Genomic DNA, 15,711 nt, shown 5'->3' on the forward strand with positions numbered 1-15,711 from the left:
TTCAGATAATTTAGTAAATTATGGAGAAGGAAATGAAAAAACTGCCTCTAAATTCCACTACCTATAAATAACCATTGCTAAATAACATAATAAAAAACATTTTGCTGGCTGTCATTCTGGACTTTTTTCTATGCATAAATATACACATTCTGAATTTGACACCAATAGCAAAGGCAACAAAAGCAAAAAATAAACAAGTAAGACTACTTCAAACTAAAATGCTTCTGCAGAACAAAAGAAACCACCAACAAAATGAAAAGGCAACCTATGAGAAAATGCTTGCAAATCATATATCTGATAAAATCCAAAATAAGTAAAAGAGCTCATACAACTCAATAGCAAAGAAACAAACATAAAACAATCTGCTTTTTAAAAAATGAGCAGAGGAATGAATGAATGAATGAATGAATGGCAGAGGATGTGAATAGGTATTTTTTCCAAAGAAGACATACAGATGGCCAACAGGTACATAAAAAGGTGCTCAACATCACTCATCAGCAGGGAAATGCAATTCAAAAGCACAATGAGCTATCACCTCACAACTGTTAGAATAGCTGTTATCAAAAGGACAATAAATAGGTGCGCCCGGCTGGCTCAGTCAGGAGACCATGCGTCTCTTGATCTCAGGGTTGGGAGTTCAAGCCCCATGTTGGTATAGAGATTACTTAAAAATAAAATCTTAAAAAAAAAAAGTCACTTTCACTTAAGACTATCCTTAAAAAAAAAACCCAAAAACAATGGATAATAAATAACAAGTGTTGGAGAGGATGTAGAGAAGAGGGAACCCTCATGCACTGTTGGTGGGAATGTAGATTGCTGTAGCAACTATGGAAAGCAGTATGGAGGTTCCTCAAAAAATCAAAAATAGAACTATCATATGATACAGCAATTCCACTTCTGGGTATCTATCTGAAGGACATGAAAACACAACCTTGAAAAGATATCTACACTCTCATGTTCACTGCAGCATTATGTATAATAGCCAAGACATAGAAACACCTGTATCCACCAAGGGATGAATGGATAAAGAAAATGGGATATATATATATCAGTGTATTATTATTCATTCATAAAAAAAGAGGAGATCCTGCCATTTGTGACAACAGGATGGACCTTGAGAGCATTATGCTAAGTGAAATAAGCCAGACTGAGAAAGAAAAATACTTTATAATCTCATTTATGTGTGGAATGAAAAAAACCCCAAAACCAAACAAACAAAAAAACTGAACTTAGAAATACAAAGAACACACTGGTAGTTGGTGGGGAGGGGAGATGGCAAAAGTGGTCAAAAGGTATGAACTTTCGATTATAAAATAAGTAAATCCTGGTAATGTACAGCATGGTGACTATAGTTAATAATACTACATTGTATATTTGTAAGTTGCTAAGAGAGTAGATTCTCATCACAGGGAAAAAATTTATAACTATGTGTGATGATGGATGTTACCTAAATAAATTGTGGTGATCATTCTGCAATATATACATATATCAAGTCACTATGTTGTACACCTGAAACTAATATGTTTTATATGTCCATTTTATTGCAATTAAAAAAAAAGAAACATCCTGATCCCATTCACCCCAAGGAAATAAAGCAATCTCTCAGTTGTGGAAAATTACAAGCTACAAGAATAAAAGCTAAAAAGTTTAGCAGTCATGAAGCCTTAGCCATGGGAGGCATAAAGAATTCTAAGGATTTTTTCCTACCTAAAAATACTTCAATCTAGAATCTGAAGCCTGACCAAGGCTATTTGTGAGCAAAATTAAAGACTAGAGCAATTGTTGCTTTGTAAAAGAAATCATTAGAAGCATTTAAGTATTTAATTTCATATAAAAATGGGTCTCTTTTAATAAAGTCTCAGGAATATCTAAAGTATGAGGTACATATACACAAAACTATCAGACAATTTCTCTAATGAAATGAACTTTTTGGAAGGTGATAAAGTCAGTCTAATACATTGTTCCAGGAGGTCTTGATTAAATGTGTCCTTGTAGTAGTTCTCCAATAATGTTACACACACACACACACACACACGCACACGCACACACATACCCCCAATATTCGAAAAGAAGAAGAATCCCGCTTTTAGGGACAGAAGAAGTAGCTTGCAGTTTTGCAATTTCAGGGCATATTCAATTTCAATTAAATGAAAGAAGAAACATTCAAAATTTTTTTTGAGAACTTCAGTTGACTAGAGGGAACTTACATCTCCTTACATTAGTTCTACCAATTTTTTTAAATTAAATTTTCCATCTGAGCATAAAGTATTAGACAAGCAACTTTCTTTGGTGTGGCACTATTAAAATCTACACATGAAGATACTCAGTTTCAATTTGAGGGCATAAATCATCAGTTCTTCTGTTCTCATATTTATATGACTATAGCCTACGGCTTAAGGGTATAGTCATTTTTCTCTGCAACTAAACAAGGTAAATAAATGTGATATATTGGCACATCACCCCACCACTCTGCATATGGTGCACATTAAGGTTGTATTCATTTGCCATATGAATATAATTCCTTTTACCACATCTACTATTAGTTACAAGCAGTAAATACAGAGTTGTTTTGCTGGAATTTGAGGGCCTGCATTACATCATGGAGCACTAAACATCCTGGACCTTCTGGAGAATTTCATAAACGTAGTAGTTTAATGTCACCTGAACTTGAACACTGCCAACATACTGCTTCAAACCCAACTTGATGAATTTTTCAAGAAAAAAAGAAAAATACAGCGTAGTCTTAGCGTTAGTACAACAGTGTACGCCAAAAGTCAGGCCACAAGGAAAGCTCTCGAGGAGGTAAATACAAGAACTCATGCTCTAGACAAAGAATCGGATCAAGGGTCAAGGTATAAGAAGGCTACTTGTTTCAAGCATTGCTTTCATATTCAGAATCAAGTGAACATAAGGTTAAAATATCCAAAGAATTTTCTTCCACTGTAGCTTACTGAAGACCTGCGATCTCAAGAAGGTTAAGAGTTTATCTCATGACAAACTGATGCTTTGTTTCATTAGGTATAGGTTGTGCTTACTTTTTCCTTAAACAATAGCTTATTATAAATTTCCAAATCCACCTGAGGGTGGGGGAAAAAGAAGGAAGAAAGGGATTTCTTTTACACACTTACATGGCTCAACACAAATGTACGTACATTGGCATTTATGACCATAAATAATATATCACAGCCAATTAAAAACAAAGTACAGCTGACGTTATCAAGTACTGATTTTCAAATTTACCAACATCAAGTCCCCAAGTATATCCAGCAGATGGTGCTCTAGGACACCTACTTACAGAGAGTAGTACTGTTTGTGTAACATACACCTATAGTTTGGCAAGACAAAGAATAAGGATTTATCAGTAGCTTCAGTAAAACATATTAGGCTTTATGATAGAAAAAACATAATTCCTAAATATGTGCACAAAAATATACATATGCATAAGCACGTGTGCACAGAAGCAACCAGTAAATAATTCACACCTGGACATATAGTGATACTACTTTTCTTATAGACTGATGAGTAGTCCATGTATATCAGTGGTATTTATAGTCATATGGCAAGATCATTCTAAATTCATTAAAAAAAAATTTAGAATGCCTGAAAGTTAGAATTCATTTTTAATTATAGCAGGAATGTCTCATTAGGGTGATACTAGTAAAATTAACAATAGTAGGATTTACGGTAATGACTTAAGTGATTGATGAGAGTATAACAAAATGAAGTTTTAGACAGAGAAAAAGCAGGGCAGCTATGGCATACAGTACTTTAAAAAACAGCTCTGTGGTCTGTTAGTGCTAGCCTTATGGTTAATAAAACCTTCTTTCTAATTAATGGTGCTGAAATATTCTTAAAGAACAGAATCTTGTTGTTATGAAAAAAACTTAAATAGTTGTGTGGTTTTTTTTTTCTTTCAGTAGACGCCATTCCCATAAAGGAGAAAGCTGACATAGATTAGCATGTCTGATTGCAAAGAGGAAAAAAAAATGCCACCTTTCAATCAAATCAAAAACAGAATGTGAGAATGGAAAAGTACTTTACTGAAATACTATATACACACATCCACACAACACCCTCACAGTCAGCAACCATTTGTTTCTCAAGCTAATCAACTGTGGCTTTTAAAAAATTACTCAGAAGCCTGAAAATACTTAATAAGCATTTACTTTTAAATGCTTAATAAGCATTTAATTTTAAGTTTATGAACTAGTAATACAATATAAAAATCGTAGATAATTAATAACTATTTTGTAAATTTTCATCTTGCTTATAAGATCATTTCAAAGGTTAAAGTATTTAAATGTCAACTGAAGGCACTGGGGGATATTTTCTCCAAAATTTGCAAATATACAGTCTGTATAGCATTATTCTGATGGAAAAACGAGTGTTTCAGGAAAAGCATTTTGGTACAAATTCAGTTCTAAAACACAAAGAGTACTAGGGCAAAGGGAGATATGCATCTATGTAGAAAATACCTTTCATTAACATGTTCTTGGTTAATTTTATTTAAAAATATACAACTAAATGGAATTGTATCTTAATTTTTCTTCTCAGTAAGAAAACTGCATTCCACAGGAGATAATTATCACAAAACGAGTCAAAGATGAAAAACTGTTATACAGGAAAACAAGGCTTTTGCCACGTGATCTAAGCAGAGTTTATAAAACATGTATATCCTTTTAAAAGCCCAAGTTATACTAAATATAGGTTTTATCCAGCTGAATTAGCTGGATTTTGCCCAAGCAATGTGTATTTTAGTACTGGATAACATGATTTTTAAAAAATAGGAATAAACCTGTGAACTTTCCATATAGCACTAACATCAGATTTGTAGAAAACGGTGCAGGCGTATGACCCCAGGAAGGAAAATTACTAGCTTATTCTCATAATTTTTGAAAACAAAACAAAACAAAACCCACAAACTAAACGCTTGAATGAGACCTATAAAATGCAGAAAAAGCAATAGCTTAGTTTTCTTTAGTTTTCCCTTCAAGAAAGAAAAAAAGTCTGTATTCAAAAATTTAAGTTGAGGCGTTGTGTGCATTTATTGACCAGACTGAAATTATATGTAAAAAAAAAAAAGTGGCTGTTTCTTAAAGGTCATTTATATTGCATCCAGGCGATACAACATAGGAATAAGCATAACCTAAAATCCCTCATCTGAAAAGCTCTGACTTCAGCAGCTGGATCGTGGAGCCATCAACAAGCCAGAGGCTTATAAAATCCAAACCAGCTTGCATGAATGTGTAAAACACAGTCCACACGCGTGGTAAAAATGTCTTTGTTTTTGTTTGTCATTTTCTTTTGAAAAGCTTGGACCAACTTGTTCATTTTTCTATTCTAATGTGTGGAAATTCTCATTATATGAAAAAGTGCCTATTTGTCTTTCTCCCAGATTCATCCTTCAAAGCTAAAGCAAAATTAGATTGGGACATCAGACGCTATAAAAGGGCCAGAAAGGATGAGGTTCACTTTGAGAAAGGTAATTTAATTTAGTCAAGATACATTACAATTTTCTAAAATTTTTATTAGATGTGCTGTTATGTTATTCTTTTATTTTTTTTCCTTTTCATTACCAGCATTCCTAGGAGTTAATGTCCACCATACTGCAGACAATGAGAGGGTACAGATGAAGTGCTTATGAAAAATATAACATTATAATATACACTCTAATGCCAAAAGGATGGTGTTTATGTGGTGATTTATTTGCTCTAAGCTTTCTGTGCTTCTGATAACACCTTAAGTCAGTCACTATTGTTGCTTTCATTTTACAGACAAGACAGAAGGACCACAGCAAAGCTCGGAACTTAGATTTGCTTCACTTCAAACTCCAGGATTTGGTCAATGCTACTTGATTCATTTTTTTAGAAGACATGCATGTAAAAACCATCTCTAGGATGATTTATAAGGTATTTAAATATATATTTCTCCCTTCTGGAAAAGCTGAATATTTCTAGTTCTAAAATACACTTTAATTTCTGAGTAACGGCCATTACATGTAAGTGTAGCTAATAAGCCTTTAGCTACTTCTCAGAGTACACATTGGTAATGACCATGTATAACATACAGAACACAATCAGGTCAAGGAAGTAAAAACAAAAACCAAACAAAAAATCTTTTTCTTGTGTTTGGAATGCTGTATGCGCATGAAACACATTATTTTAAGGCAAGAGAAAGTACTTCCTAAATATTTTTAGCTAAGTAACAAATTGTACATTTATTATTTATGTCAAGCCTAGGTTTGTCTTAGATGATTTACTGAATCTTGGTAACTAAATTTATAGACAGAGGAAAAAAAGAAATTGAAAGTAGACCCTCCTAAAAGGCCAGAAATAAAGAGCAGAATGTAAGGGTCCATAATGTAAAGAACACGAAGTACTTCTCAAACGAAAGTGAAAAACAAAATCCCCGAAGTCTACATGTTTAAAAATTTTATCGTAATTACATATAAAATGCAGATGCCTGTATAAATATGTGGAATACACACACGGACACATTACCCTCCCATTTAAACACATACACTGAGTTTGACCTGATCACAAAGACTGTATTATCCAAAGCATCACAGCCTTAAAGTGATTTTTCATATTCCATTTGTATAGGGAATCATCCCTGATTTGAGTAACATAAGAAATATACATTAGAGGATTTAATAAAAATTATGTTTACCCATTTACACAAAACAAAAAAGCATAAACAGCTTTTATAAAATATGTCCCAAATACTTCTTTTAAAATTATACACTGGTTTTTGGCTAAGTATTTTTTAAAAGGTTTCATTTTTAATCAAATATTACACACTTAATAAGCACAGCTTGAAGAAGTCAATCCAAAATGTGATGGACTAAAGCGTATTCAGACTGTTTCATAATTTGGAGTTAAATGACAGAAGTTAAGTACCACGATATTCAGGTAAAGCAATCAGGGACAAAATGGTGCTTCCTTAACCAAATACAGTGCAACTTGCTTTAAATTAAGAAACTGTAAATATTTAAGAGCAGTTAAAATGCTCTACCTTATGAAGTAAAAATCGTAAAAGCTATTCTTGCAGGAACTCTTCAGTGTTGTCATAATAATTTTAATTAAATTCTCATTTTTCAGGTGGTCCCTTTAATTGTTTTTTCCTACTTCTTAATGTGTTTTTCTAAAGCCATTTCTTTTCTGCAGCTGTGTGCGATTGGTTTTAATGGTAGCTGCTTCCTTTTTTTGCCTTCTGTGAATTACAATTTTAAATGGTTACACATTTTTTGTTTTAACCTCCTTCAGCATCGTTTCATAAAGATGTTTAAGGCTGTTGGTGAACATTTTCATTTCCCATCTGAAAAACCAAGAGCCAATTTCAATATTCCATATTGGCCTTTTATGACCTGTTTTATCTTTTAATATGTAAATGAAAGCATATTCTTTATAAAGACTGGTTCATTTCCACGAAATTATAATTGTTCTTTTGCTCTCTTAAAATATGAATTCGATAAACAAGATAATATGTGATTGCTCTTTTATGTTATATCTTGTTCGTGAATGAAACACCTCTCTTTTATTTGGTGACAGCCATTTCCAGTGAAGAACTAGCATTTTCAGATCATAAGAATAACTTGTAACATGAAAAATGAGATTTTATACTTGCACTTGAGAATTATCAATGCTCACAAAATGTTAATAATTGAAAGGCTATCTAGACCTTTCTTAAATTATAACTAAGAAAAAGATTTGATAATTCAGTTTCACTTTCACCATGATAAAAAAAATGCAACTTCACTGCAAAATGTTATTATACATCACTTGTAACAGTTTACTTACAAAATAAGTTTGTACTTACTGCCTGGGTTATCTCCAATCCCACTGCTTTTTCCATTCCAGTACCAGAGCAGAAGGGTTGCATCACGTGACCCTGAGAGAATGTAGCAATTTCCCCCAATATAGGACTCAGAACGAGTGAGGCAAGTGACCACATCCCAATGGCCAAATACCACTTGAATCAATTTTCCTGAAATACAAAACAATTTCCTTTAAGACTGCTATAAAATAAAGACATTCCAGTGACCATTTCACTTATAAGATAATGAAGTCATATTAACTCAGATTCTGATGATTCAGATTTTACAATCAAATTTGATCTGGTCTAACCTAAAAGTTTTCTTCGAATATCAACAACAACAAAAAATCAATTGAACAGTGATAACACTTTTGAAAGACATAATTTTAAAACTATTTCAACAAACAATATTTGAGGACCATGATACCATATCATTATACATGGCTACTATAAATTCCAAATGAATCATGTCTACTGAATAAAGCAGGCTCAGAAGAACTTGTATTTGGAACGATTTCAGTAATTTCTTAAGTTACTCAGTATGATTCAAAGCAAAAGAAAACTTAGGTGCCTTTCTTTAAGTACTCTATAGTTCAGACTTTGCTAATACAAACTTGTCTCTGAATTAGTAAAGTTTAATGTATTTCTTTTTTTTAAAGTGATCTATACAAAGACGATGTAAGTCACTTTGGAGAGTTCCTGTTCTTTTCAAATTAGAGTTACATGAACTAAGTTTTGGTAAAAAGACTAATATATTGTGATTGCAATTAGAGCTGGGTCATTCTTTCTTTGTTTTGCTTGTCTGAATGATGAAAATTCCTTGGTGGGTGATGATGAAGTTAAGATAACGGCAGTTTATCGAACATTAACGACCGGGGACAAAGGGGAGGAACCCAGTACACTTACTATACATCTAGGGAGGGCTTCAGACACAGGATGAATTATTCACATAACAGTGCCGGAAAAAAAAGTAAAGCCCCCACTTTGAGAATCTTTGTTTAAAAATCAGATATAGTGTTTATAATTAATTCATACAAACTTGTCTAAAGAATGAAATAGCTATAGCAGCCCTTCCACTACATCCCTATGGTTTCTAGCTAACATTTTCCTTTGAAATGTCTACAGAACTGCAGATGAATGTCATAGTATGTCTACCTCTAACAGTCAGCATGAGTTCTTTTTATTTTTGAAGAAGTGTTTCAGTGGGGTCATATAAATAGAATTCAAATATTCAAGAAGACCACTAAGCTGAAAGAAGATTAATATGCCTAAAAAGTTTGTGTTTAATTTGGAAACATCATAACCTATTCAAAAGTTTAAGGTCTCAGTTAAGTATTAGCAACTAAGTGTATTTAACTTTTCAAGATAATCATAAATATAACTTTTCAAGATAATCATAAATATAACTAAAAAAGTACTTACGTTAATTTTTTTAATCTTGATTTTAGTAAGTCTGAAGCTTATTACAAAGGCTGCAAATTTTTAAAAAATATACTTAGCTCAGATAGAAAGTCAAATACAGTGTGTTCACTCTTGCGGAGAGCCTACTACTAGTAACTTTAAATTCAGATTCATTTCAGGCTCAAATTGCACAATTAATAAAGTGCATTTTTTCTCCCGTGAATAAAGACTTTCATCAAAGCAGGTGTTTTTTTTTAACTGCTAAAAGTTAAAAGTGTGTACTTCTGAATTTCTCCAACCTTTAAATTGATATCAAAACATTTCATTTAAAAATGAGCTGTGTCGATAAAGAATATGGTAAGAAGAATTCAAGACTTCTTAAAATGAAAAATATGGAAAAGAAAAAGCAAATTAAATATGAAAAGATATAATCATTTATTTCCATATCATTTCCAATTTATCTGAAGAACAAAGTGGAGAGGTTTCGTGGTAAAATGGGTGGGGTTAGAGTATAGGCCTTCTTATAAGGGGTAAGACAAAGTTAGGAAACTGAATGCACTCTTATTACTAATCAGAAAACTGAAGGTTATATCAGTGAATTTTAACTACTGAAAATAACTCAACACGCCATATTGTTGATTATGTTTTTGATAACAGAGTATGTACAGTTATTTCTGTCGCAGCCTACACCTAAGTGCGGAGAGCATGTAAACTCCAGGAATGATTTAAATGGGTTATCGAGGGTAGGCTTATTTAAGACTTGATACCTATCACCTCAGTGGGTTGTGGGAGTAAGCAGGAGAGTGACTACAATTAAGTAGGTACATGAGGCACACGGTGCACAGGAAACCCATGTGCTTCCAGGAGGCTTGCAAACGAGCAGCTGTTCACTTGGTAACTTACCTAATTTCCAACTCACGTGAGGACAAAGTGGAAAGATTTAACTGTAAAAGTGGGATGAATTAACTATAGTGGCAGAATTTTCCAAGATGCGTTTGTTATTTCTCGGTTAAGTCATCGCCCTGTATCTACAATGTCAGTGTTAGAAAAATGTATACTCAGTCACTGTGATTTCTTTTTTCATTAAAATTTCCTAGTGTTTTAATTTTTGCCCCCAGAGTTATCACAATTATTTTCTATTCAACAAACATTTATTGCACACCTACTAAGTGCCAAGCATTAGGCCCTCTTATATGTACATTGGTGGTAAATAGACATGATCCCTGCCCTCAGGGTATTTAGTGTTTAGTGGGGCAGACAGACATTAAACAAATACAAACATATGTAATTATGAATAGTGGTAAATATTATAAAAGGAAAAAACAAGGTAGGATCAGTGAGAATAATGTAGAATGAATTTAGATTAGGTGTCAAGGAAGACCAAAATGAGGGAGTGACACTTACATATTTACATCTAAAGTATTTCATATTTTAATACAAATTAACTATTTTCTACAATTTATACTTTGGACTCAACTCTGGAAAGCATTATTTTTTCAAGTTCACTTTTTCCTGTTCTGGCAGCCTTCCTCCACAGTATTTGTTATTGCTGTGAGGTTGAGGTTCACTCCTCCTAAATAAATCACAGCATAGAAATACCTGCTGCTCTTTTTGGTAAATTATTTTCTGATAATCTCATAAGTGTTCCTCAACCTTTATTTTTTGTTTCCTTTAATACCAGTCCACCTCTCCACACACTAATATCAAATATTACCACAAGCACTAGAATATCCCTTTTTTGACAGAACAAATTTTCTAGTTAATGTTTTATTTGACAGCTGTGCTACAAATAAAAAAAATTCAAGCTCAGGACTCTACACCACTGAATCTAAAATGTGGCCTGAAAATAATTCCCACTGCCGAGGGAAGGTTTTATTGTTGCCTCTGCTGTTCTGGTGGTGTCCCGAAAACATGATTTATGTTTAAAGAATTTTCTGTTACAACCATGTTTCTCTCCCCCACCCCACCCCACCCCACCCTGAATCTAATAAGAGAAGGGTTTTTTTTGTTTTTTTGTTTTGGCTTATGTGCTAAAATATAATTGAATTCAACACTTGTGATAGCTTTGCTATTATATATTATTGATCATACAATTTTCCCCTTGCTTCTCTGACAAATTGAAAGGAGAAAATATTTAATATCCCTATTGTCAAAAAACACAAACACATATTTACCCTAATTGAAATTATTTTAAATAAAACTAGCATCAGAGTTTGTATATATTAAGATACTAGGACTATCATTTCAGGATTTTTTCATAACTTTTCTGGCAAGTATAAATATTGTACAAGCTAAGTCCCACTGAAAGGAAGTTTAAAATAAGGCTACCACTTATAAAAATGTTTTACATACACACAGACTCACATATTTTAAAAAACAGTAAAGTGGAAGGTTTTTGGAAAGAGGGGAAGGAATGTTATCTAGCTTATCAAGTCTAACATAACATGGAAGACATACTAGGAACTTAGTGTTGTAAATTATAGCATTTTCCCAAATTAACCAATATTGACAGGTGTACCTATCTATATAAGATAATATGGTAGAAGCACAAAGAATGCTACATTTGAAGTCAGAAGAGCTGGCTCCAAGGCCCAGTTCAATCACCACTATCTATATGAATTTCAACAAGTTACTTAAACCTCAGTTTCATCATCTGAAAAATGGGGATAAAGATACCTGTTCTATCTATCTCACAGGACAGCTGTGGGGCTGAAACAGTATCATGTATATGAAAGAACTCTGTAAATTCTAAAGAACTGTGTGTGAATGCGTTATTTTAATTATTAGTATTACATAACAGTGAGGTTAGCTCTACAAATATTAATATTCAGTGCTTTTTAAAAATGACGTGGAATGTCAGCAAGCTCAAAAATCCTCAGATGTCAAAACTAAAGATTGACATAATGTGTGATTCCACTTACGTAACATTCTGGAAGATGCAAAATTACAGAGATGAAGAACGGTTCTGTAGGGCAAGGCTGAGATGGGGGAAAAAGGGGACTATAAAAAGGCAGCACAGGGAATTTGGGGGATGACAGAACTGCTCTGCATCTTTATTGTGGTGGTTATGTAATTCTGCACATTGCCCAAACTTATAGAACTTTAACCCCAAAAGAATTAATTTTATCATATGTAAATTATAAGAAAATTTTTTAAATGTGTAAAAAACAATAAGCCATCTAAAAGAATGTTTAAGAAAATTTTGTGAAAGAACGTAGCAATTTTAATCTGAACATTTTTGCAAAAAGGGAGTACAATTTAAGGTCAAATGATTCTAAGCTATCATTACCATAATAGTGAAAGAAGAGGTTAAATTTTAAATTTAATTATTAAATCAGAGAAAATTCATTCTAATAATAAATAATTTTAGGAGCACATCAACCCCCATGGCATTTTTTAAGAATTCTAGAGGAGTTTTAGGCTCAGTAGCAATCAACCTCATAGACCTAAACATGCAGTAAGCACCTAACTAATGAGAAAGACTTGAATAATGATATTTTCTTTCTGGACCTACAGAAGGTAGGATGCAAATTATAAAACTAGATCATCAGTTCCATAAAAGAAAAAAAAAACATGACAAACCAACAAGATCATGGCAAAAACAACTTCTAGGGTTCTATATGAACAGTACATATTTGACTATTTTTCCCTACTTTCTCATGGCTGTATTATGGTACTATGATCAAAATGCATAAGGACAAAGTCCTTGAATAACCAACAGTTAATTTTTCAATATATTATACTTAGTAAGGCAGAAACAAGGACTCATACATTCTATAAAGATTATTAACAAGACTGAAAAATGATTTACTATAAAACATTAAATTAACTAGAAATTTCAATTAAAAAGAATTTCCTATTCCTACCACATTTAAGCAAGCTATTTGTAGATCCTTGTCTTAGTTGAAATAATCTACTTCCACAGTATTATCAAGTTCTGATACATTAATATCTAATTTTAATTCTTTCAAATATTCAACTACATATTTACCGTAAGTTGATTTCCTCCTCTAACAGTTTCTAAAATACTTTAGAGAGACTTCATTAAACTTTTCAATTTTTCTCAATGTCCTATATACAAAAATTTATAAACATTTTAATAGATTGGATCTTCCATAATAATAGTGAGTTGAGCTTGGTTTGTCCCTTAGGGAGATGCATGCAAATGAATATACGGACTTAAAATTTTATATTCTAACAAGAGCTCCTGTCACATATAAAATCAGTAGTCAGCTACTTTCCTTCATGATGGTGTAGCTTTCAGCAAGATTCTATGCAGAATTGAGTGGAGGCAAGGTATCTACTAATAAGAAATACATTTAATGAGAATTTCCAGTAAGGAAAAAGAAAATGGGGGAAAATACACCTGTATGTGCATCTGCTATATGATTATGCATATACATGTATATATGGTATTTACAAACCTGGATGTGATTTCAAATGAATCATTCATTCCGTAAGCATGAGGCTTGGGAGATACACCTACTATAAAAAACTGCCTCTTAAAAGTATGCTGAAATTAACTTAATAGTGGACTATATAACAGATTTTTACTTAAAAGGGAAAAACCGTGTCTCTATGTCATACATTTTACAACTTTGTAATTACTGAAAGGAAGATGAGAGCATTCTAAGCCTCTCAACGCTACTTGTGGTTAACTTTAGTTCACTGATGAAGAAAGTAAGTTACCTGTGTCAGTAGAGTAGACTCGGAAACTCTTATCCCAGAAGCCACAGATGAGAATGTAGCGGTTGTCCGAAGTGATGACAAAGCACTGGGAATGGACTTGAATGCTCTGGTCTAAAAGGTCAGTGATTTGCCTCCTGTGCATTCCTGTATTGCTGGCTGTGAGAATAGAGGAAGAACAAAAATCCTACTAAACCCACAACACATGTACAAAAATCCTGTAATTTGTAACACTGGGGGTGGGGAGTGAGGGAGGAGAGGCAACACATTCCAGGATAAGAATATTTGATCTCTAATTTTAAATTTTAAACATAATAATATTTGAAAAACCAAACAGGAAAATATATCCGGCTATTGGAAAAATGTGGGTAGCTAAATTCAACATCTCAGTAAGAAATTTTGCCTCGAGGGAAAAATAATAACATACTACAATTTCAAAATAGTATACAATTCTCAGAACATGCTTTCTAGCTCTTGGGCAGGACCAAACTAGATTACAGTCTCCAGACTGTACCACAGTTAGGTTTGTGTTTCTGACGATCTCATTACACCCATTGTCATGAGAATGGATTCATGTTGTGACAATCTATTACCTTTAACTTTTTGTCACAGGAAAGAGATACTAGAATTTAAATGTCATATATTTGAAATACTGTAGCATCTTGGAGTACTTTGGCTTTAACAGGTCTTTAATTTGACTGGATGTGAACTCCCATTTCCCCTGTTTACAGCTGCACTTGCATGTAGGGAAAGGATAGAATGACTATTAAAGATACTCGTAATTGAAAAAGTCAAAGCACAGCACACTGCCACTTTCTCAGTCCTTATGTAAGCAGTAAAACAAGACAGTCTGGCAGTGTGTTTTCAAAGCGCTACAGAGCACCTGATACGGGGTTTGTCACAAGGCACAAGGTCAGACACAGAGCAACATCAAGCACATAGGAAGAGTAATAATCCTTTAGAAATAGACTATCAAGTACGTCATTATCAGAAAAGGAATTTTCACTGAGAGGCCTTTTTTGGAACCATGAGGCCAACCAAAGAGAAAGCTTTCTTTCTAGTGACCTAGGGTTATTTCACCACCAGCCTTCCAATACAAATAATGGTTCTTGTAATAACAAAGGAACTTGATTGTACCAGAAATCAAAACAAACAAAATAAATTTCTGAATCTGATCATTACATTCTTTGTATCATAGTCTTCAGGGTTTTGTTTTGTTTTTTTGGAAAAAACCTCAACCTATAAATGTATTATTGATAAAAATAAAAAATAGAAAAATATTCATTGTACATAATAACTAAGTTAATGTGACCAACCTGAGAGAAGGTGCAGAAAGTAATGCAGAAGAAAATAAGTGTTCAAAATACTTTCCAGTGCTGTACTGGAAACCACTGGGGACACAGAGAAATAAACTTCCCTGCCCTCATGGCAAACGTATACATAGACATACTGCAAGATTCTGCTAGCGTCTGTCTGTACAACTTAACCATGTAAGATCATTAGAGAACTATTTGATAATAGGCTTCATATACTTTGGGGGGATTAATGAACTAGAAAGTGATAGCAGTAGTAAAAAGGGTAGAATTCTATTTGGGGATCACTCCCCTGCCATCTACTTCCCACACAAAGGGAAGCTGCTGGCAAAGGAAAAAAGCTTTTATGGGGATCATAGTGAATCACAGAGAGACATTAGTATCCTACCGTAGTGAAGCTGTGTGGTACAACTTAGATCTTTTATTCCAAGAAATCTAGCAAATAAAGACAAGGTATGTAGTACTTTCTACACTGGTTACTACAGTACTTCATTCC

General features: G+C 33.2%; 1 protein-coding gene across 4 annotated transcripts in view; it reads right to left on the reverse strand.

Moving 5' to 3' along the window:
* LRBA (LPS responsive beige-like anchor protein) overlaps nt 1-15,711 on the reverse strand; it is a 764,390-nt gene that overhangs the window by 23,850 nt on the left and 724,829 nt on the right. For all 4 annotated transcript variants that reach the window (XM_036089189.2, XM_078069304.1, XM_036089190.2 and 1 more), the window contains 2 exons: nt 13,906-14,061; nt 7,819-7,986 (listed from right to left, as the gene is read on the reverse strand). In XM_036089189.2, coding sequence (XP_035945082.2) covers nt 7,819-7,986; nt 13,906-14,061 — 324 coding nt within the window. The remainder of the gene's footprint in view (nt 1-7,818; nt 7,987-13,905; nt 14,062-15,711) is intronic.

This window comes from Halichoerus grypus, chromosome 3 (assembly GCF_964656455.1).
Source record: "Halichoerus grypus chromosome 3, mHalGry1.hap1.1, whole genome shotgun sequence".
Classification (NCBI taxonomy): domain Eukaryota; kingdom Metazoa; phylum Chordata; class Mammalia; order Carnivora; family Phocidae; genus Halichoerus; species Halichoerus grypus.